Source organism: Opisthocomus hoazin, chromosome Z, assembly GCF_030867145.1.
Source record: "Opisthocomus hoazin isolate bOpiHoa1 chromosome Z, bOpiHoa1.hap1, whole genome shotgun sequence".
In the NCBI taxonomy this organism is placed as follows: Eukaryota; Metazoa; Chordata; class Aves; order Opisthocomiformes; family Opisthocomidae; genus Opisthocomus; species Opisthocomus hoazin.
The window spans coordinates 69915194-69938609 of record NC_134454.1 but is presented as its reverse complement, the minus strand read 5'-3'; the positions used below and the strand labels follow the sequence as shown (position 1 = coordinate 69938609).

General features: G+C 42.7%; 2 protein-coding genes across 4 annotated transcripts in view; both read left to right on the top strand.

Annotated features, from left to right (window-relative positions):
- Window positions 1–7732, top strand: part of MAP3K1 (mitogen-activated protein kinase kinase kinase 1) — a 70201-nt gene extending 62469 nt beyond the window's left edge. For both annotated transcript variants that reach the window (XM_075411151.1, XM_075411152.1), the window contains exons 17-20: window positions 986–1117; window positions 2096–2238; window positions 2728–2859; window positions 4200–7732. In XM_075411151.1, the coding sequence (XP_075267266.1) occupies window positions 986–1117; window positions 2096–2238; window positions 2728–2859; window positions 4200–4349 (557 nt within the window). In that variant the 3' untranslated portion in view covers window positions 4350–7732. The remainder of the gene's footprint in view (window positions 1–985; window positions 1118–2095; window positions 2239–2727; window positions 2860–4199) is intronic.
- Window positions 7733–10613: 2881 nt separating this feature from the next.
- Window positions 10614–18623, top strand: SETD9 (SET domain containing 9). Of its 2 annotated transcripts, none has more exons than XM_075411409.1 (6): window positions 10614–10742; window positions 11512–11876; window positions 13595–13718; window positions 14808–14923; window positions 16169–16274; window positions 18258–18623. In XM_075411409.1, the coding sequence occupies exons 1-6, from the start codon at window positions 10657–10659 to the stop codon at window positions 18343–18345; spliced, it is 885 nt and encodes a 294-aa protein (XP_075267524.1). In that variant the 5' UTR covers window positions 10614–10656; the 3' UTR covers window positions 18346–18623. The 2 variants fall into 2 exon arrangements, with proteins under 2 accessions (XP_075267524.1, XP_075267523.1); XM_075411408.1 differs by having other exon boundaries at window positions 14799–14923.
- The last annotated feature ends 4793 nt before the right edge of the window (window positions 18624–23416 follow it).

The window sequence follows — 23416 nt, the reverse complement described above, 5'->3', positions numbered from 1 at the left end:
GCTTTGGGAAAAACATGTTCAAATCTTAAATATATTGTGTGGTAATCTAGTAATAAAGAGCAAAATATTTTCATTATTTTATAGAGCAGGAGCAATAAAGTCTATATCCTTTTTTTAAGAAGGAACTTTATTAATTTAAGGAAAGCGATTATATGTTGTTGCAGTTACCAAGACTGGATTTGGTGTGTTGTACCTCCTTATTTCTTATAAGAGAAAGTTTTGCACCGTAACTTACGTTCTTTGGCAGAAACCACTTAGCAATACTAGAATGCTGACAAGAAACGCCCAGGAAAGTGTTACTACAAGCAATAATGCAGAAAATATTTTCTCAAAACTAAAGGTGTTTAACTTTTTTTAAGGTATAATTTTTCTGAAATAATATTATACAGATAAAGAAATGAAAGGAATTGTTTTTACCTCATTCAAGCTCAAGTTATATTAGAATACTTTGAGAGGCACAATGGGAATCCAAAATCTTGAGGATCTGTTTACCAGTTTTGGAAAACAGAGGAAGATACTGCTTTTGCTTCCTTGTTTACTTGCTTCTGTATATTGGTACTTGGATGGTAACAAAAGTAAATTAAGATCCTCGGAGGGAACATTCACTAGAGGCTGGGCGTATCTGCTGCCCCAAAGAAAGCTAGTTTCTACTGCTAAAAAGTTAATGGAGAATGTGGATAAATACGTGTGGTTTTTTATCAGCAACAGTACTTGTATGCTAAGGGATTTGTACATTCTTTTAAGGAAGTATAAAATTATTAGGAAGCATGAAGACTTGTGTCTTTAATGTGTACAGTTCCAGGTAGAAAATAATTAAGTAACCATATAATTACTTTATGCCTATGAAACTTTTAAATGTTTTTGGAGGGGAGGAGAAATCTAATTATAAATTAGAAATACCAACACCAAGTTCCAATTCTAGGTGGCAGTGCTGCATTCTACAAAATATAAGAGTTGATAAAATGTATTTTTTTTTACTTTCTAGGGGGTTCAGTTGCTCATTTGTTAAGTAAATACGGAGCCTTCAAAGAATCGGTTATTATTAATTACACAGAACAACTGTTACGTGGCCTTTCTTTCCTCCATGAGAATCAGATAATCCATAGAGATGTTAAAGGTGAGAATTATTTAGAATGTCTTTTAAAAAGGAATATTCAGAAAGCAGCATCTATTTTAGCTTGAGACCTACTGCTTCTCTCAGATACCATCTCAAGAGTAGTATTTCTGTGGGTTTGTCTCGTCATTCTGAAGAACGTTTAATTACTGAAATCAATCAGAATGTTCATAACATGCTTGGGGATACTTGCTACCGGTGCCAATGGTTTGGAAAATTCGGTTTTCTCAACTTGTTCAAATAAAATACGAAGTTGCCACATAGCTTTAAGGATTGCTAGTTAAATTAATGTAAATGTTTACCCTGAAATGATAGTAAAATCTGTGAACAAGCCAAGATAGAGGTCAGGTTTCTAATGTATAGGAATATTGTGGTGCGTTTTCTTCCTTCATCCTAACTGAACATAAATACAGCTGTACTGCGTTTAAAGAAAATGTGTACTTCATTGGGAAATACCAGTCTTACTAAACTTTCCCCTTTCATGTCACTGTAGCTGTCCATGAACTAGAGAGATATTCAGATAAGTAGCAACATAGAGATGCCAGATATTTGTCTTTAATATTCCTCCTTAAAATAGGAAAACTTTCAAGTGCTCTGTAATTCTCTTAAAGACAACTCAAAAGTTCATTAAGGATGAAATAAGAGCTGCAGGCAATGAAAAACTCCAGGGGTTTAGGTCACCATTTTCTTTCATTATTCTGTCTCCAGGCATTATTCCAGAATTGTGTGTTTACCCTACTTTGAAAGTTTGATTGTTTCCGTAGATCTCTTGGACAGCCTTGAGCTCTCTGCGGTATCGTTCAGGCATAACAGAGAAGTGACATTATTAGACTTTGTCCCTGATTTTTAGATTTCCTTGCTGTTGGGGGTGGGCAATGTCAACCTATTTACAGTTTTGAATGGAGGGAGGAAAAGTGTCTGATCATCCTTTTACCCTTAGTAGAAAGCCAACTAGCAGTATTTTTATTATGCTGTTGACAGGTGCCAATTTGCTAATTGACAGCACAGGTCATAGATTAAGAATTGCTGATTTTGGAGCTGCAGCCAGGTTGGCATCAAAAGGAACTGGTGCTGGGGAGTTTCAGGGACAGTTGTTGGGAACTATTGCATTTATGGCACCGGAGGTAAGAAACCAGTTTTGGAAGTTACTTTAAAAAGTTTGTTTGAACTCTCTAAGCTGATTTGTACAGCCAAATAACAGAAAATTGCTGTAAATGCTTCAAGTACATTTTAAATGTACTTGTTCTAAAGAATAGGAATTACTCCAACATGGTGATAATGACATTTGTTTCTCCCTGTCAATGTTGCATTAAGTAGTTTGTTACAAGATGTATCTATCATAAGTATTGTTACTAAAGCTCAAGCGACCATTTAGTCAAAAGCTAACTACTACAAAGTTACTTCGCTTTGCCTCTTGATCAGGCCTTCTATTTACTAATTCTATACAGCTGTTTAAATCTTAAGGTATTTACATCACTGAGCACTCTCTCAACCTGAAATGTTAATCAGAATGCACTTGGTTGATGATATTTTTTTTTTTGCATCTAAATTAATTCGAGTTAAGAGACTTTGGAAGCAGATAATTGGGTAATTTGGTTGGTCTGTCTGTTCAGGTTCTGAGAGGTCAGCAATATGGTAGGAGCTGCGATGTGTGGAGCGTTGGCTGTGTTGTTATAGAAATGGCTTGTGCTAAACCTCCCTGGAATGCCGAGAAACACTCCAATCATCTTGCTCTGATATTTAAGGTGAGGTATTTTGTTACTACAAATACGCTACTAAAGACACTAATTTCATGAATTTTAGAATGTGAATTTTAGAATGTGAATTTTAGAAAAGTATACACATAGTAGGGGTTGTTGCAATAGCTCATCTTTATATGGGAGCTGTTAGTACAAAATTAATACTGCTACCAGCATAATCATAACTGCTTGTTCAAAAAAAAAAAAGGCTACCAACACAATAATGTGCAAAAAAAGCTCTGTTCTAAGATATAAATACATAGTGTAATAGGCTAAAAAAAAAAAAAAAAATTGGGAATAGAGTTGATCCTGACTCTTAACAGAAGATTGAGATCTGAACTCTTTCTTACAATCCTGCAAAATACAGGAGCAAAATAAATATTTCTACCAAAAAACATATGCTCGTATTCATCTTTCATAGCGGGCAATGTCCTTTGGTAAAAACCCGATGTTCCAAATTCAGATTTTGCTGAAAGATATTTACCATTATGCCATGCTATATATGAATATTGCCCCTCCCTTTTCTAGGTCATCCATTTTAGCATTCAGGTTTCTTATTAAAATCAATTAGGTATTTTTAATTCTAAAATTCTAGTTGAACTGTAGGCATAAATGAAGAAAATACTGCCACAAATAAAGAAAGTAATTAGCATCTTCACTAGCATGAGTGAAGAAAGTGTTTCCATGAAACAGAAATAGCAGAGCAGTATTCAAATCTGTAATGAGATGTAATTGTCTTGGTTCTGTGTCTGTGTGAATCTGATGGTGCCACCCCAGTGTTCTTAATCACCTTGCTTAATTTGATCTAGAGAAGGTAAAACTTAACGTGATGGGAGTGATCTGCATCTGTCTGAGAAAGATTGCCCTTTGGGGTGGTAGCAGAAATACAGTAAAGACAATGCACGAGAGCATACCCAGCCTAACATACCGTAATGTAACAACGCTCAGCTTACTGTATCTCCATGTTTGTTCATGCCAGTTAACTCTGCTGGTGATGGGTAGGCAAGAGAACACCTGTTCTGTGTGATACAAGAGCTTTTCTTATGGCCTGCTCAGCAGATGGTGACTGCAGAATCTTGTGGTAAGAAGAAAATTTAGAGAAAAGTGCAAGGAGAGAGGCAGACTGTGAAAAGCAATAGAACCTGTGTTACTGGGGAAAGAGGCATAACGGCAACTTAAGACCCGTTTTATAAAAGGGAAGTAGTAATGTTATTTTCAAACTGCAGTAAGAAATACGCTAAGTGGCTCGTAATATAACTTGTCGTCTGAAGATAATCAGCTTGTGGAAGCTTTCTGGGGAAGGAGAAGAATAGCTGACCTCTAAAAAGTTATTTCCCTTTGTTCAGATTGCTAGTGCAACTACTGCTCCATCAATCCCTACACATCTGTCTCCTGGCTTGAAAGATGTGACTCTTCGGTGTTTAGAACTTCAACCTCAGGACAGACCCCCATCAAGGGAGCTGCTGAAACACCCAGTCTTCCGTACTACATGGTAGCTACTTATGTATAAGGCTGATATACTGAAGAAGATGCTACTGAATATAGAATAGCTGCCTTGCAGTGCAGTTAAGCACAGCAAATTGTATTATTCTGCTGGCCTTAATGATAGATACATCATGGACTTAGGGCCAGTGGAGGACCTTTACCTAAGTATGTGATTGACAAATCGAGATCTGGTACCTAAGCTCAGTATGCAACACTTCACAATTTGTTCAGAGACTTGTAAACTGTGCCTTTTCAAACATCGGGCTCTATGTGAACACAAAAGCATTTTTCCTTAAAACTGCATGATTATTTAGCAGATAAGTCGTTTTTATTTTTTTTGGAGCGCTTTTTCAGCAATATTAGCAGCTGAGGGGCTCAGGATCTATTTTAATATAGCAATCACTGTTTTATTTCACATCGTGTAGATGTAAGCAGAGGGTTCTGCAATTAGTCAGTTTTCAGCACTGGTTAAAAGGAAGTTCTGTATCTGTCCCGTTTAGTTATACAAAGTTCTCTGAGTAACAAATCCAAACATTGATGGATACTTTTAAAAAAAAAACAAACCATCAATATTTTGCCTTCCTTTAAGTACGAGCAGGCAGTTGTGATTCACTGTGCATTTACTGCTGGCCGTGTAATTTCTTTTGAAATTATAGTTTGTTTTCATTGTATTTTTAACTTTCAGGGAAAGTGATCGTTTAAAACAGTCTTTAGAAGAAGATGCAAACTGTGTCATGGAACATCTTTCCGACACAAGAGTTTTAAAAACGAATTTGCTGGAAATCTGGAATAAAATAAAATGCCACCTTCAACAAGGCAGTGTTGAAGGCTCTGATAGTATAGTTATTTAAAAAACAAAACAGAAAAAACAAGATTGTTCTGCATAAAACAACTTAGTCTGAATCATGCTAAAAGTTGTTGAGCCTTCTTTTCATATAGCAGTTTCTTCTGGCAAATTGTGTAGAGAAGTTTCACGTCAAAGGACGCAAACCCAGCTCCCATTAAAGATTATGGGAGACTGTCATGCACTTCAGTGGGAGTAGGTGCCAACTATGAGCAAATCTTACTCTGTGTGTAACAAAACTGAGGTCACATACTCTACTGATAAGAAGTTTTACCTGCTGTTTTCCTTCTGCCGTACATCATCTATTTACTGTAGCCATTAATGATAATTTAATTTGAAAATTTTAAAAATGTTACCATAAGAAAGGTATTTATTTTAACAAAATAAAGTCCAAGAAACAAACTTGGACTTGAAAAGCAAGATAAAGTAAAATGTGAAGTAAAGCTTCACCTGTAGTGCAAAACTTCTGTTCTTAGCAGGTGGTTTTTTTTAAACAGGTTTTAAAAATTATTTAAAAGGCAGGTTTTTAGATTCTGATGCATGTAATTCTGAAGGAAAATGGCAGCTTTTCTTTTGCTTTTTTTAAGAATGGGGATCTTTTTTAATCGAATACTGATTGTGTTTAATCCATTTGTAAAAAAATACTGTTGATATTTTAACTCTTCAGAAGCCAGTTGGATTGTTGGACTGAAATAGAATTGGTTATTTTTAAAGACTCAGGACACACTAAATAAGCTATAGTACATTAAAAATGTACAATACAAATTGGAAGTAAAACATCTTAAAGATAAGTTTACAGAAATGATAGTGCTCATACTAATAAAAAAAGCAGTATCATTAATTGTGAATGTGTTTCTTTTGGAAATTTTACATTCCTTTGTTTTGGAAGATTGGCAGATTTTGAAGAGTTAAAAAGATAATACCGAAATGTGAAGTTTGGTAGCTCTAACTGTTTTGTACTTGACTTTTTTTTTTATCACTGTAGAATTTCTCATTCTATTAAGATTGTTTCCAAGTCTTTCTTATGTGCAAGCTTTAAAGGATGCACTCTTGCCAATTCATGTACTGGAAGATCAGTTGTCAGATTAATACTGTTTCTGGCAGAAATGTAAACTGTATAAACTGATGAACCTCAGCTAATCAGTATTACTTTTTGATCACCATGCCTACCACATTTCAAACTCAAACTGCCTCTAGCTGTCCAAATGCATTTGTTTGAGTTTGCTTGCGTTTCCCTCAGCTTGCTGGTAATTGTGGTGTGTTTAAAATGCAGATGTGATGTAATATTCTTATTTTCTTTGGATCAAAGCTGGACTGAAAATTGTATTGTGTAATTATTTTTTTGTGTTCTTAATGTTATTTGGTACTTAAGTTGTAAATAACGTCTACTGCTGTTTATTCCAGTTTCTACTACCTCAGGTGTCCTATAGAGTTTCTTCTACCAAAGTTCACTTTCACAATGAAATTATATTTGCTATGTGACTGATTCCTAAGACTTCCAGGGCTTAAGGGCTAACTTCTATTGGCACCTTACTGTGCAAGCAAATTTTACAGAATCTCTGGGTTAAGAAATTTGGCTTCATTGTATCCTTTGTTATTTTAAATATATCAAGATATTTTAATTAAAAGTTTTTACCCCATTGAACCAATTTTATATAGTATAATGCGTACCTATTTTGGTGTTTTTTGTCTTTATAGTAAATAAAAGTTTTTGAACAAATATCGTCCTTATTGTAATGTAAATACTTTTAGTTTTCTGACATGAATAAAGTATTTCTGGTACACCTCACTGTTTATACACAATTTCATATGCAACACTTGATAGAATAAGACTTAGTTTCTAATAGTAAATGACACATATGAATGAGTATCGGTCGATACGTGTATCTTAGGTGTATCAATAAAGAATGCTTAGGTAAAGGGCAGCAACAAACATTTTTTTTAATTGATAATAAAGGTAGGAACTTCTCTTATGACAACACTGTATATCTATGAACCTCGCTTGCTTATGCCCTTAGATTGAACATTAAATGTTTAAATTCTGTATTACTACAAATGTAACTATAATTACCAAGTCAGGTGTGTTGATTTGGTTAGATCAGTTTTGGAGCAATTGAGATATATCTTGGAAGTTCATTTCACTGAAAAGGTAAAATAAATTATTCTGTTGCATGTGGTGTAAATGATAAACAAGCTTTTCCTTATTTCGGAAAAAGCTAGGTCTTGTTTCAGTTGCTTGTCTTTCTCCTGATTTTTTTCATATTTTTAAAACTAATTGATTTTTTGGTTGTTGAAAATTAACTTCAAGTGTTCTGTAGCCTTTTCTGTGACTACTAAATTCTGCATTTTGAAGGATCACTCTCTTCATAGTCTCCATTACTCATGTGACTTTCTGCAAATAGAGATGAACACATTAATTCACCAGCAAAAACTGGCAGCAGCAATCTTCAGATAAAATCTAATGTTGCATTTTTTAAATAAATGTGCTAACTGAAATGTCAAGAAGGAAAGTGTATTATGGGGATAAAATAAAAGATAAATCAAGTGTAATGTATGTTCCTTTATTTGATTCACTTTAGAACTCCTGAATCTTTCAGTAGTGTGTGGTGTAATTATAATGTTGCAGTCTCCTTTTTAGGAACAGGGCATAGCAGAGATCACCTGTCCACAGCAGTTGGCATTTAATGTCAGAGACACCTACTTGCAGAACCAAATGTCTTCATTTGCAAAGGGCACGTTCAGTGTTCATCTGCAGGCAAACAGTAGGCTATGCCCGTTTTGATTTCTGTGGTGGGAATAATGTTATATTCCATGTTCTATGTGACTGTGATAGGCTGAAGTGTGATGGTGTTTCATCTTTGCAAGTTCTCCCTGAAAGGTAACGATTGCTTCCAGAATGTTTTGGAGTGTCGCAAGGATCATGTATTTATTTCTTCATCATCCCAGTGAGCAGCTTGTGTGTGTGGCTGTTCCGACCCGACTCTGCCCAAGACACTGTATTTCACTTACTAACTTCTCTCTCATTGCTTAGTCTGCCTTGCTGAGCTGAATCAAGAATGTGACAGTCTTGCTTTTAAGAGCCACAGTATGCATATACTGTGGCAAACGTGCATGTTTTCTTGTTAGGGCACACTAGGTTGTGAACTGAGACCTTTCTTCCTTGTCGTTACCAAGAAAGCCCAGAAGATGGCAGGAAAGCATCTTGAGGCAGCCACCCTGCCATTTCCTTTTATTTTCCTCTATTACTGCAGTTTGCAATGTGTCATCACTCAGTTCCTGTTCTCTGAAAAGACGTGCAACGCCAGCAATAGAATTAAAGTGAATATGGAGTAAATCAAGAGACAATTTATAAGTATTTGCAAGGCTCAGATGGGAAGTTAATTCTGCTTGTTTCCATTGCTTTTGTGGGCCTGCCTCACAAAACCCCACTCTTAGCAAGAGTTCTTGTTCAGACATAGGAGTATAAGCCTTCATAGTGGTTTGACGTTTGGTTTCTCTGTTCAGCCCAAAACTAAATCTCAAACATGAGCTCCATATGATTATTTTGTAAACTAGTTTCCTAGGAAAGTAAGATACACGCTGCCATGTTCTGTCTCATTTTCACGAGAAGTTTTGATTTCACTGGCAGATTTTAGCTAAAACTGCAGATAAGGAGCAGCATTCAAAGATGCAAGTTTTATGAAAGTAGGTACACAAGCAGAGAAGGGAGAACAGTGGCCAAGGGGATAACATTACCCTTATCTTGATATCTCTTAATGATTTGTAAAGAATGATTTGGGGACCTTTGTAAATTTCTGAAGATCAGTTGCTGACTGATAGTTTTCTTACTAGATTTTTTGTTTGATTATTTTACAGACAGTTGAGGTAGAATGTGGCACCAGAAGAGCTTATGCCCCTACCCCACATGCACTTGATTCGCACATGTTCATGATTTGTAATTTATCCCTCCTGCCTGGCTTGTTAGCTTTGCAGTAAATGCTGCAGACTGCTTCACAATGGTAAGCGGGCTGCACCTTTCAAGCTGCAGTTGCTTATGTTGCTATGAAGCGCAAATTGTGTCTCATTGTCAGCAGGGCCAAATAATAGTCAAAAGTGTGGACAGAAATGCTAACCGGTTTCAGCTCTGGGCTACTGGTCTGCTCCTGTTATGACAAAGATCATCTGAGGCACTAAGTCTGCATTCAGCATCACTAGAGGCAGGCACAGGATAATTTTGGAAAGGGGATCTGATAGTGCTGGGCTGGATCCTGGATGCAGAATTGTCAAAGAGGTGGGGTTCCACTGCTACTTCTAGATAATTTTTAAATCTCCTTTTTGTATCAGATCTTGCCTTTTTGGATTGTTTAACAAAACACAGAAGGGGCATGCAACATTAGATAGAGAGATGTGGGTACTTAAGTATGTAAGTATGCACTCATGGGACACAAATTTTTTTCCAGTGCCTGCAGCTCTCCCTTTTTTGGTGCAAAGATACCTGTGTTTAACCACCTCTTCATATCATAGAATCATAGAAGTTTCGGTTGGAAGGGACCTTTAGAGGCCTTCTAGTCTAACACCCCCTGCAGTGAGCAGGGACATCGTCAGCTAGACCAGGTTGTTCAGAGCCCCGTCCAACCTGACCTGGAATGTTTCCAGGGATGGGGCATCTACAGCCTCTCTGGGAGACCTGTTCCAGTGTTTCACCACCCTCATTATGCAAAATTTCTTCCTTTCATCTGTCCTTACACGCTGTCAGACACTGAAGAGCAGGGAGTCCCAGCTCTCCTCGAGTCCAGTGTCATCGATGAACGACTCTACGCTGGCATTTAAACATTTCTGGCGTTGCTTGCGAGCTGCCTCCTCTCCTCAGGCGTGCAGGCTGCTCCCTGCCCGGCTTTGGGCCCCGCGGGCGAGGCCAGCCTGTCTCTGCTGCCTGGGATCTGCCCCCAGGGAGTGACAAGATGGCGCCTCAGACACCTGCTGAGCCTGAGGAAGCCCCCTCGGGTCACTCAGTTCTGAGGGCTGACTTGTGCGCTGTTTCACTTCGTTTAAAGATACAGGCCTTCTCGCATTACCTGTGCCAATTGTGATTTTAAAAATTTAATTTTTAAAAACCAAGGAGAAGAAAATCAATGTTGAAAAATTTGGATTGCAATTGTGCCTTCATGGGTGTTAAGCGGACAGCCATATTGAGTTACGTTGGTTTCTGCTACTCACAAACGTACGTTATTTATGTCCCTTTGGGATATTCCGTCTTACGCGTGAGCTATTACCGGTCATTAGACACCGGGCGCCGGCCGGACCCTGGCCTGCGGACGCTCCGGGCCTGGGCACCCCGCTGGCCGCTCGCCCCGCACCGGCCAATGGGAGCTCCGTATGCAAACGTGCCCGCGCGTTCGGAGCGAGGATTGGCTGGGCCGATTTCGCGGGCGCGGCTGGAGGGAGGGCGGTGCCCCGGGCGGTCGTGAGGCTGTGGTCGCAGCTCGCTCGGCGCCATGTTGCGAGCCCTGCGGCGGCGGTGGGACGCCTACAAGTACCGCTTCGTGCCTTGGCTGGCCCTTAACCTCCGCCGCAAACGCAGGTGAGGCGGAGGGGCAGGTCCTGGGCGCTACCGGGCAGCGGCGAGGCCTTTCCGCCTGCCGGTGGGGTGAGGTACCGCCCGGTGGGTTTCCCGCAGGGGTTTTTGCCCTCGAGTAGCTGCTGGAGCTGGGTAAGAGCTTCCCCTCAGGGAGTGAGGAGCTGCCGTGGCTGAGACCCCGCTCTCCCGTTCTCGGGAGTGACCGGGAGCGCCGCGGGAGCTAACTCTGGTTTTTCACTGGCGGGTGGCTGCTTTGTGAAAGTGGTGCAGCCTTGTGTGTCACTTCCCTGGCGTTGTAATACGTGGGTTCTTTAAAACAGTATCGAACGTTAAAACTAGGTAGATTGTTTGGGGTTTTTTTTCTGGTAAGGTGTTTTTTCCCTCTTTAAAGGTAAAAGCAGTGTTTGAATTTAAACGAGTAGGATGTCGTTATAAATAGCATAAATCAAAGTTTCCCTAGTCAACATAATATTTATCCTCGCCTCATTTAAAATGTAATGAACGGTATACATATATTTTAGAGACTTTGATAATCACGTATGTTTGATTTTTGGTGTGTTTGTCACCAGGAGCTCAGTGGAGTTTAACCTGCTTGCCTTGCTGTAGATACACAGGTGATGGTTTTATAGGGGGGCAGGTGTGAAAGAATGCTCTTTAAAGAGTTTGGGGTTGTTTGAAACAATAGTGCATGTAACTTGCTGCTGTAAAAAGGCTCCTCTGTGTATTATTTAGGAAAAATGTGATCTTAAGTTGTTTTTTTTTTTCTTTACAGGACCCTCCGATATGTTCCCGAAAGCTCGCAAGACAAAATTATCTCTGATGAAGATGTCTTTGAAACACTACTGAAAATATTTAAAGCTCTGTTCATAAATGACTTCAATAGACAAGCACATATTTTGGCCTTACTTCCAGAAATGAAATGTAGATATCTGGAATTACTGACTGCGGAGCAGAAGCGATCAGAAGTAAATTCATGTAACCGCCAGAGTCAACAGGTGTTTAGTCCAGCAGAAGTTCTGTTTAATACACTAGGGTTCAGTCTTACCCGAGACCAAAGTTCCCTGGTGTCTGCTGGAACTGGAGTCTTTGTTACCAAAGGTTTTGTACCAAAAGGGACAGTTGTATCTATGTATCCTGGTAATGAAATGTTCTTTTTTTTTTAAATTAAGTTAGATGAGATTTCTCACCATATAATTATACAGTGCCAAAGTTCTACACTAATTTTTATTGTATGGGTTTTGTTTGTGTCATTCCTTAACAAAATCACAAATTATGGTGAATGAGAATATTTCTGACCAGAGTTCTTTTGGAAATAGGCAAAACAATATTGGTGGGGTAGTTCTGTTTATAAAAAAAACTTCCAATACTCAAAGTCTGATTTTTCAGCTGCTGGAAAAGTTGTGCCAGTTTGCGTAGATACAAATGGATGGGAGTAATTACAAGTAGATGAACAATACAGTTTAATTCCTTTGGTTTTGGATAAGGATCTGAAAAATAGGGCTTTAAGATCTCCACACAGATCAGCAGCCAAGTCTATGAACTTTTTCAGAGCACAAAAACACAAATTGTAGAATGAAAATAAAACACTCTCTTCTTATGTAAAGCATGTTTGGAACATCAGCACTGCTCTGTTCCTCCTCACTTCTTGGAACTGCATTTGCTTACAGTCCTTAAAAAGATTTGTAATTCTGTCAGCATGGCCAAGCTAGGACAGCTCTGCTGAAATGCTTTGGATTTGTTTCTGTTCCTTCTGTCAATAGAATCATCCCCTGCGTGCAGTCTCTAGCTTGTGCCAGCTTTGCAGGATCAGGACCAGTCCAGGCATGGGGCAGTGGAGCGTGTTTTGCCATGCCGAAGCAGCAGTGTCTGGCCGTTACCATTGAGTTGTAGACTGCCAAATTGTCAAATGACAGTTGCAGGGAATGGGCCTGCAACTTTGCAGCTTGCTAGAAGTTTCAGGCACATGCTACAGGTGAGTTTAGGCTCACTGAGAGTCTCCTCTAGCAGCTCATGTAGCAAAACAAGAGGATAAGCTGTTGAAATGCCTTCCTGTTGCAGTGGAATGAAGGAAACTACAGGGCTGCTGGCTGGGGAAGGGACCCTACGGAGAGAGCAGGTCTGTGCTCTCCTGCCTGTTGTCATTCGGCAGTGAGTGCAGCCTGCCGGCAGGGCCTTCACCCAGCTCCTTGTGAAACTCCAGTGAAGGATTTCTGCAGAGGGTTGCTGAAGGTACACTGGGTGTGAGGGATGCAGGACTGCGATGTCATGAAAAATTGCAAGCCAGTCTGCTGTCACTTTTCTGTCCTTGGAACCCAGGGCAGGTTAAATCCTGTCCGTAGATCTGGGAAATGGTCTGCTGAAATGATTTGTCCGTTCTTGGTTTGGCACATTCTCCTGTATCAAGCAAAATTTCTGATCAGGGTGGTGGAGGAGAGTGTTTCAGGTTCTTTGCTGTCTGTGTGTGTCCTTTGCAAAGTGTTGTGACACGGTAGTAACAACACAGCTTGATGTCGTCAGCTGCGCATTCCTCCGAAGCAGGCCAGCTGGCTGTGATGCTTTATCTGCCTGTCATGTGAATACTGGACACAGGCCTTCTCTTTAATGATTTCCTTCAATGGCTTCTCTCTTTGGGGTGTCTCAGCTTGTGTAGATTTTTTTTTTGCATCCCACAAAGATGTATCTGAAAGCTTGTAGATTTACAAGTGTTAACGTTATAAACTGAGAGAGGAGTTCTCTCCTACCCCATCTGTCTCCTTTGAGTTTCTGTGTGGAGGGGACTGGATGATGTTGTAAGCAAGCCCTTTCTGACAGTTAACTGATTTTCTTCTGAAATAATTGTATCTGTCTTGCAACAGGTACAGTATACAGAAAGCATGAGCCCATCTTTTTCCAGTCCCTTGGCAATCCCTTTATTTTTAGGTGCATAGATGGTATCCTTATTGATGGGAATGATAAAGGACTATCAAGATCAGTGTACAGGTAAGCGGTCAAAAGAAATAGAGGATTGTCAATCAGCTGGTTTAAAACAGTGGTACTAATAGTCTCATTTGCCTGTTGTCTTACCCTGAATTGAGTTATATTTGAATATCCACCTATGTGTGCCTCATTATGCAAACAAAGAAGAGTGAGAGCTGCTGGATGTCATCTGTTGTGTGCTTGTTGTGTTTTCATCTGTAATGCCAGTGAGATGCATTTTGATGTACAGAGACTGTTTCCTGTTCCTGTAAAGAAAATAGTTTTAATATTAGCAGGAAGTAAAAAAATAAAAGTCACTGCTTCTGAGCTGTTAAAATCTGCCTAGTGGATTTAGAAAAAAAGCTCTATATAGACCTGCTAATACTAAAAGGATGAATCTGGTAACTCTGGCTGTGGTCTGCAGATGAGCAGCACTTAAGAAGGGAGCCGTAACCCTTACAATAATCATAATCATCATCATCATCATTATTATCTCATGTTGGAAGGGACCCATATGGATCATCGGGTCAAACTCCCTGCTCCTCGCAGGACTCCCTAAAACCACCATGTTGACTGAGAGCATTGTCCAGACGCTCCTTGAACTCTGGCAGGCTTGGTGCTCTGACCACTTCCCCCGGGCAGCCTGTTCCAGTGACCGACCACCCCTTCCTAATGCCCAGTCTGAACTGCCCCTGATGCAGCAGCCTGGACTGTTTTAGCTTACCTGAAAATACAATTTGTAGCAGTTTGTGTTTAAATGAAGTTGATACTGTAACAAGCCTTTGCATCTTTAGAGATGAACAAGGTGTCTTGACACTTTTGCAGTGGTAATGTTTGATGTTAATTTCTGGAATTGTACGTGGTGGTTTTGTGCAGGTTCTTCCTCCAGGGTCTGAAAGATGCCACACACTACTGGGAGTTCTAAATGTACTTTTTAAAGTACCATCTAGGCGTTGGTCCGCTCACCCCACACTCCAGTGTTGTCCTGTCTCCCAGCTGGGTTGGACAGCTGTGACTGTGCCCAGCGACTGTTGGCATTTCTGCCGGCAGAAGTACAGATAACCTGTGAAGTGAAGGAGCACTGACTCACGTTAACGCTGTCAGTCATTTCAGGTCTTGCAGCAGGAGAGATCAGCTTGGCCCATTTCAAATGAGTGATGAGAGCTGGCTCACAGCTGCCCTGCAAAACCCACTGGCGGTGGGACAGTATGTCAACAACTGCTCACATGGTAAGTTGCCAGGTAAATTTTCCAGACTTGAGTTTGTCTTTATGGATGTAAATTATTTTGGAGCTGTCACAGAGAATCAGATACTGATCTTGGGGGGCAGTAGAGCTGTTTAAAACAAGGTGAGGACTTAATGGGCTAAAGAGTTGCTGAGGCTTTTTGTGGCAGCTGGGTGTTAGAATCCTTCAGCGCAGCAGTGCTTCACATGCCCTTGTGCTTTCCTTGCTGACTCCCCCAGTCTCCCTCCTGGTGTGTAGAATGAAAGGCACATCCCAAATGTGAGGTGGTGGGAAAGGGTATCTGGCAAAGGACTGCTGGATTGAGGCAGTACACAGAGTTGCAGATGAAGTTCCTCAGTATGGTTCCAGCAGGCTTCAGGAGAAAACCATAAGCCCAGTGACATTTACAGTAGGATTCTGTCACTGCTCAGTTTGGACTGTAACGCTTTTTTTAGACTCCTTAGTTTTATGCCCAAAATCTGGGAAACTGTTGGTATGATGTGGCTGTTGGGCATGAAGAGGGCAACTATGTGTTTATCCTGTCTGACACAATATGTGTTGGTCTGAAGGTCTGGGGGAGTAACTAACTCATGGGAATGGTTATGAGATGCAGAAAGTTAAATTGCTGCCATACCTAGCTTCTAAGTGGCTTTCAGAGCCTGTGTTACACGAAAGATGCCCTGCCCCCAAGTAGCATCCAGAAGGGTTGCTGGAGTAGCGAGCCAGGTACTGACTGGCACAGAGACAAAGGGCTGTCCCAAGAAATTGTTTATTCCAGGTCTGACATCCACGTGAAGAAGATTCCATTCTTCTTGCTGGGCAGATGGAGATTTTCTCCCCAGCTGTATTCATGACATATTTCGCCACCAAGAAATATTTTCAAGATTTTTTTTTTTTAACTGTAAAAGCAGATGTTGTATATTAACAACATTTAGCAGTGCTGTAAGCTACCCCTGGTGCTATGCAACATGTGGCCCTTTGTGTACATGTTGATTATCGGGTCATCCTGTCTAACGTGATAAGGATGAATTAAAGCTGCCATAGTTGGTTGTGTATCTCTTGCGTAAATTCAAAGTAGGACTTCGGAGGGGTGTAGTAGCTCCCAACAAAGCCATGGTTTTCAGGTGTGATGAAGCATACGGTACATTTGCAGCAGTACATACGATATTTTTACACATCTCTAAACCCTATCTAATATTTTCTCAGTATCATAGAGACTGTTTTTGTTTGTTTTTTTTCTTATTTCTAGAAAAAGCAGCCAACGTGTGTTATCAGGAGTTTGATGTGCCAGGATATTTTCCAGTAGAACTGAAACAGTATCTTCCAAACATCGTCTACAGCCATGACATAGAGAGGTCAGCAGCGAATCAAAGAGCTCATAGATTTGTACGATACAAAGCATATTGTATGTGTAAAAAAGACAGACATGGTTGAGAAATAGCAGTATTCCGTGTGAAGATGAGTTACACAAAAGTGTGCATCTGTATGGAAGAGTTAGCTCTTTGAATGGACAAGTGATTTACAGGACTATCTGTTCCTTTTTCCACATCTTCGCAAATGAGATCAGCATAGCTCTGAAGACTCAGCTTGACAAGCAGTGGTGACACTATAGTGTGATTCCTCTAAATCTCATAAAGCACTGGTTATATTTTGCTTGTAACTGAGGTTTTTCAGTATGTATGTCAAATGTTAGCGACCCTTAGCCAATCAGAGCCCTTCTAAGGTAGCTGAGATTTAGGCTTCTTACTCTTCTGTTCTCCATGTCTTCTCCTTATGTGAGGAATAAGCGGATGGATTTGCAAGAAGAAACATAAAATGAATTTGTATTGAGACAAGTGAAATACTATGCAGTATAAAGGCCTGTGACTTTTAGTGACACTACACAATTACATCCTCATTATGACCTGCAAATCCACCTCTTCTATAAATTAAAACACTTAGAATCCTTTCTCAGATTTTTGTCTGGAGATGTGTGTAAAGTGACAGTTAGGTGGATATGCAGAAGAAGCAGTATGGACAACAAGGACAGACGGTACACCTGGAAGTGGGTATCCTGTCCTGGGATGTAGTCACAAACAACTGAGGCTGTGCGAATCTGGTCCTGAATTTAACACAGCAAAGAAATTGTGCTTTTGGTCCTGTTGTTGTCTTCAGGAACCAAATAATCCTCTTCATCTAGAGGATGTATAAGGGTTTTAGACCAGATCATCTAGACATTTAGTGTAATTCTGGAGCTATTTTAAAAGTCTGGAATTTGATGGGAGGAAGTTACAGTGCGTATTGGAAAAACAGCTTTTTTGATTAAACTTAGACTTTATTGAGGCAAGGTTAAAGATGCACTTGTAATCTGCAGATAAGTAAATAAATGCTAATAAAAGAAGAGGTAAGACTGAACTTTCAGGAGGCCTGGATGCTGTAGTTGAAGTGTGAAAGTGCAGTGAGCAGAGCTAAGCTAGGGGACCATTTCAGAAGGGGTAAATTTTGCTCTTTTCCTTGGAATCTGTCGAAGAAAATACAGTCAGTCATCAGTTCTCCTAGACAAAGGGTCCCATCTGCTTCTACCTGATATTTACAGTGCTGACAACATAGATAATCTGGTTTCTAAATCTTTTTCTGTCTTGTAAAAGAGTTCTTGGTACTTGTTTCTTCTTGTTGTTTGATTTGTTTCAGAATGGCCTCACGCTAAGTTTTGTAGTAGTAGAGGCTGTTTGGGTTGATGGTGTTCTTCACTTTCACGTGCATCAGCATCAGAAGAGTGCGCTCTCCTTCCTGGAATTGATACTTCAGCTTTAGGGCCTGGTCATTTACTTAAAGGAAGTTTAGAGGGGTCAGTCCCTAAATCCGTAAGAAAACTGTTTGCCAGCCACTGATGTCACCTTGGGGTGTACAGAGATCTCATGCATCCTCGCAGACTGCAGCAGGTCTTTGATGCAGTTGGGAGCTGTGTTTCTGCGTGTTCTTAGGCCAAGGGTGGCTTTAGCCTAGAGGAATTATTTCAGCTCCACGAATTTCACTGTAGCTTCTCCTCCTGTATGTATAGGTGTCTTTTTCCCCGTCTTGACTAATCCTTTTCATTTCTGAATAGTTGTGTGAGTGGAAACATCATTTCAATACCCACGTGGGCTGTGGTTTTCTTGGCAATTATATTGGTTTTGTTTATATTTGCTGTCTGTATTTCAGTGGTATTTTTCCATGCTCCCTGGCCTGCGTTACACGTTACTCCTCAAAGTAACCGAGACAGAGCCATTGCTTTAGCTCCTTGCTGTGAAGAATTAAAAAACTTAAAAGGGAAATACAGTTGTTCACTTCCACATGTTTTGCTCTTCTGTTTTTTACAGCCACCTGAGGTGTGTAGTGCTTGTGACTCTCAGAGACATCAAGCAAGGAGAAGAACTTTTTTCTAATTACTACACTGTTGTCAACTGAATTAATGGATTCAAGACTGAAGAAATCTGTGTCATTAAAATACTTCCTGCGTGTGTACGTCAAGCTTCATGAGTGTTTTTACATAACAGAGGGCTGTAGCTTTACCATTCAGAAAGCAAGCTGCAGGCTTCTGTTCCCCTGAGAATACTCACATTTGATGCAGACGCGAAGGTTTAACTGTTTACATCAGTAGGTTCTCAGCTGTCTGCTGTTGTTGATACTAGTGCTTATTGGTATTCAGCTGTCCATGCAGTAGCTCATGAAATAAAAACCGAAGTTCTGGACATGTCAGTTAATCTTCTTGTTTTCACAGTTGTCTGGGGCTCAGTTTTAGTATTTTGCCATTTCACTTAATAGACACAGTTTGTAAAAACGACTTCCCTCTTGTGAACTGTTCCTCAGATAATCCTCGTAGTTCATGTTAGTTACTAATTCTTGTTCTGCTTTTCTTGGAGTTGGTCCCTTTAGTATCTGTGTCCTTTTAGAATGCTGAAACTTCCTGCTGCCCAGATCTTTCATGAAGCCGGTTGTGCAGCAGTGCTGATACGCGCTTCAGATGCGCCCACGTGGTGTGCTGTCATCAGGAGGCCAGCTTGGGCCGGTGGCTTTGGACGTACCTCGGACCCCTGTCCAGTCCTTGTTGCAGTGGTTCAGTGAAAGTTTCCTGGCATGTGGCAACTTTCGTAGCTCTTATTCTCGAAGAGACAGAACTTTGTGTTGCGGCGTCGCTAGGGAAACAATGCCAAGCAAGTGTGCAGTGTATTTTTTTTTTCTTGAGTTACTGGGATAAACAGAGCCAGGCGTTCCCACATTAATTCTTGCTGCTGTCTGCAGACTGCCTTCAGAAAGTAAGCAAGAGACATCTCGTCAGTCTTTGGGTCTGGCTGAACAGCTTGGACAAGAAAAATCATCCCAGTGCTTTGTGCAAAAGTCCAAGCAAGCCTCCCAGTGAATTTGTGGTTGGCATAAGCTCATGAGAATGGAGGAGCCGGGAAGTGGTGTGCTCTGACGAGCCTGGTAGCGGCTGGGGCAGGCGGGGTGCCCTGATTAGCTGCAGGAGCCTCTAGTCTCCCTGTCAGAATGTGGAGTTTTTCAGTGTCTTTGTTAGTTGGTCGCTTTCCAAACCCAAACCTTGTCTTTCATACTCATCTGGGAGTCCTCCTCAGCCAGAGAAGGCTGGCTTTCTTGGGAAGAGTGAAGTAGCAGAGCTATGAGATGGTGGCATGTGGCCCAGCGTGCGTTGTACAGGTGTTACGAAGATGCTGGGGACAACTTCTGGTGACGGTCCTTGTGTCTTCACCGCGTGGTGACAGATCAGAGCAGGCAGCGGTCTGCAGTCTGCTGGAGAGGACGCTCGCCCACCGTCGCTCTGAGGATCCCTTCCCTCCCGAGCTGGGCCTCATCCAGCGCTCTCGGGGAGGGGGTTGCTGGGCACCGCCGGGTCTCCAGAGAGGAGGCTGGCTGTCGGGGCCCGGCGATGTTGCTTAGCCCGGCAGCTCGGGCTGTCGGGGCGGGGGGAATAGTTGCCTTGGCGCGTCAGAACCGCCGGGTGCTCCTGTTCGTGTTCTCCAGGCTGAGATGCTGTCGTGCGAGGGCATAGACCTCTTCAGCTGTCTCGTTACACACTTGTTAATCCTTCTTAAATGACCAGATTTGAAAGCATACTCCTGTCTGAGGACTGTGGAACTTAGGTTTACAACTCGTGTGTTGAGAGAGGTTTGTTTTGCGGCGCTCGCTGCCTCCTGGGCGCCAGTGTTGCCCGGCAGTGGGGGACTGCAGTGCCGAAGTGCAGGCTGCCTGTCACTGGCCGGGTGCATGGGACTGGCTTCTCCCTGCTGAAGTACTGGAACCCGACAGCCTGCCTCGGGTGCTGCTTGTGCACGAGGGACAGCAGCACCTGGCCTGCCGCTGGCAGCAGCAGTTGGTGTCTGGCTGCTGGTGCATACAGAAAGCCAAAAAGTGGCAGGAGGAGGAGGAGGAGGTGCAGTCAGGTGGTACTTCAGAGCAAGAAGCAGCACAGCTTGGGGACTGATGGGGAGAAAAGAAAACAGATGAGTAGAAACAACGGTGTGGCTGCAGCCTACGGAAGGGCTTCAGGGGCATCAGACTTTTCCTTGTCGTCTCTGGATTCCCGTCCCTTTGCTAAAGGTGCCAGCTGTTCTTGTTCCGTGTGTGCCCATGCGTTACCACCCAGCTGACACCCCAGTGCCCGAGAGGCGGATGCATTCTGATGTTACTTCAGAGGTAACGCGTAGCTGATAATAACCCAGGGGAGTCCTCTACCCAGTCTGTTCATGGGCTGTTAACAGTAGTAAGCTACTTGTTGCAGTAAGTACAGTCTCTCTCTTGGAAGATGATTTGCCTGGGTGATTTTCATTGAAATTCCCTGAAAACAGGGACTCACTTAGCCAACTCTGTGTCTAAATGCCTGTGCACTTGGTGGTGGAACAGGGAAGGGAGCATCCAACTTCAAGGTAGTTTCAATTACTGACAGAGCAGATCCGCATCCTTCTCCCAGATGCGGGCCCATAGCCTGCGTGTGTTGGAAACTGCACCGATTCAGGAGATGATTTGTACGTCGAAGCCTGTTGCCAGCCACAGTGCGCTGGCTGGGATCCTGGGTGAGGACCACCAATGGCTTCGTCTGGCCTGGCGGGGAAGGAGCCGGCCTCCCCCTCAGCAGCCCTGCGGAGCTGTGCTTTGTGTTGGTGGTGAGAAGGGCGCTGGTCGCATGGCCACGTTCTGCCACCGAGCAGGGCTCACACCACGCCCGGGGTGCTTCTCCGAGCACTCGGCCCCAAAGGCCAGCATCCTTTATCTCGACCCACAAGACCTTATCTTGTTTTCTGCCCCTGTCCTGCCGAGGAGGGCAGTGGTAGAGCGGCTTGGTGGGCATCTGGGCCCAGCCATGGTCAGCCCACCTCACCAGCGTAAGAGCAAAACGGGGAGCACGTGGGGAAAACGGGAAGGTTCACCACTGCACGGGGAGGTTTAGGCTTGTTTCTCCTGGGTTTGTCTGAACTCCTCACCCCTGGAGGGGGTCAGGCTGAGCAGCTGAGCAGGCTGGGCAGAATCCGTGTGCCTCCCCAGCAGGGGTGGGAGGATGGAGCCCTTGACGCTAGGGTGTTGATTTGGGGATGCCGAGGGCCAGCTGCTGCTGTTTGGGTGGTGAAATCAGATTTTGGAATAAATTAGGTGATTGCACCAAGGGACACCCAGCTGGTGTCACCAGGCTATTCTGAAGAAAACGGGTGTACAAGGCTCTGACTTGCAATTTCTTAGCTCAAAAGGTGAAGCTGGTGGTAACAGTCGACTAATTCTCCTGGAGATTAAGCTGCTGTCTGTAATCCCTGTTGATTCGGGATGGCAGGCAGACAGAAGTGCTCGAAAGATCAAGAGATGAGTTAACAAACTTCACAGGGGTGCTGCAGAGTCCCAGAAAGGACAGAGAGATGGCCCACAGCAGAAAGGGGATGTGTCTGCAGGGGTGAGGAGCTGCGTGGGCTCAGCACAAGAATCAGGAATTCATTTTAAAAAAAGCGATTCTTAATCAAGCTACTGAAGTGCTTGGTAATCAAGATTCCCAAGTATCACCAGTCTGATTTAGAGCAGGTGGACATGAGATGGCCTGTGTCAGCTTTCCCAGTCAGCACACCTGTGTTTGAGATGCTGGCCCACACAGGGAGTCCACCCAGAAGGGCTGGGGGATCGGTGGCAGCTGAGAAGCCACCCTTCCCTCAGGGCTTTGTTCTCAGAGACGTTTTCTCTGTCACTGCTGCTTGTGGCCGTGGGGAGTGCGATCAAGGTAAACATCCCTGTGGCGCTTCCGATTTGGAAGGACTGATGATGAGTTTGTCAGGCACTGCAAAAATACAGCCTGTTAAACTACTGAAGGGTACGTGTGTGTTTGTATATAGTCATAAACGTGTCATACATGCATACACACAACAAACACAAGTGTACGCGTGTCTGAGTGGGACTGGTGTAGGGGCTATGTTTCCCCGGGCAGCTCCTGCGGCACTCTGGTAGGAGGAGAGGAGGTGTGAGTGTGCATACGTGCTGCTGCTCGTCCGTCCCTCTCGCCTGTGCTCAGAGCCACGATCCCCTTGCTGGGTGTTGTGAAGCCACGCTCTACCACACCCTGGTTTTATACAGAAAGGTGATGCTGTACCGGCCCAACAGCTCCCCAGCTGCGCGCTCCTTCCCCGTGCCGGCTGTGGAGCTCAGCGAGCGGCATGGAAAAGCTGGCCCCCTCTGGTAGCCGAGGGACGGGGTTTGCTGGGAGCGCTACACTACTCTTCCCTGCCACGAGGGAAGAGAAATGCAAGAACTGGTAAAAAGCATCCTAGCAAACCGGTCGCTGGGGTCTCACTTCCAGTCTTCGGTGCCTTGCGCTTTGTGGACAGAACAGGTATGAGGGCACCAAACGGCCAAGCACCACCAGGACTTCAGGGGCTGCTCATCTTAATGGCAGAAGCAGATGTGTCCCAGGATTAATTACTTACATTTCTGTTACAGTAACGACAGAGTTGGGGTGAGAGCTTTACATCATATACGCGTACACTAGTTAAAACCATTTTTAAGCGTCCAGCATCGCAAGGCTAACAATCAGTTGCATCAGAACAAGAAAGGACTAGATGGAGTCGTCATGATTTGTGCTAATGACATTGATCTTTACGCTAACCAGCCAGAAAAGAGGAGGTGCAGCTTGTCACCGCAGTTTTGGACAGGTGTTTTGTTCTGCACCTTGCATCACTTCTCTCACATCTCTTCATCGGGGGAAGAAAAGCTCGTTACATTACTTGGCAAATTACAACTTCTGCTCTTCAGAATTGTATCAGCGTGCACTCCTATCGAATTAAAAATTAAATAATCCATTTCTTTACCCGAAGCTCTACTGCGCCAGCCACTGCAAAAGCAAGCACGCTGGGCCTAGGAAGGCACAGCACCAGCTAATTCTGCCCTGTGACAGAATTGGTGTGCGAGATCTTGGAAGTAATACAGTGCTTTCCAGAGTCCAAGATTGGTGTTCGTTTTCTTGAGGGAAAGGAAAATGAAGAGCAAAAGCACT

Bases quoted from the DNA above. Each gene is read 5' to 3' on its own strand.
- SETD9 (XM_075411408.1), top strand. From the start codon at position 10,657: ATGTTGCGAGCCCTGCGGCGGCGGTGGGACGCCTACAAGTACCGCTTC. The intron at 14,924-16,168 runs GTAAGTTGCCAG...TCTTATTTCTAG, and splicing joins TGTCAACAACTGCTCACATG to AAAAAGCAGCCAACGTGTGT. The intron at 16,275-18,257 runs GTCAGCAGCGAA...TGTTTTTTACAG, and splicing joins TACAGCCATGACATAGAGAG to CCACCTGAGGTGTGTAGTGC.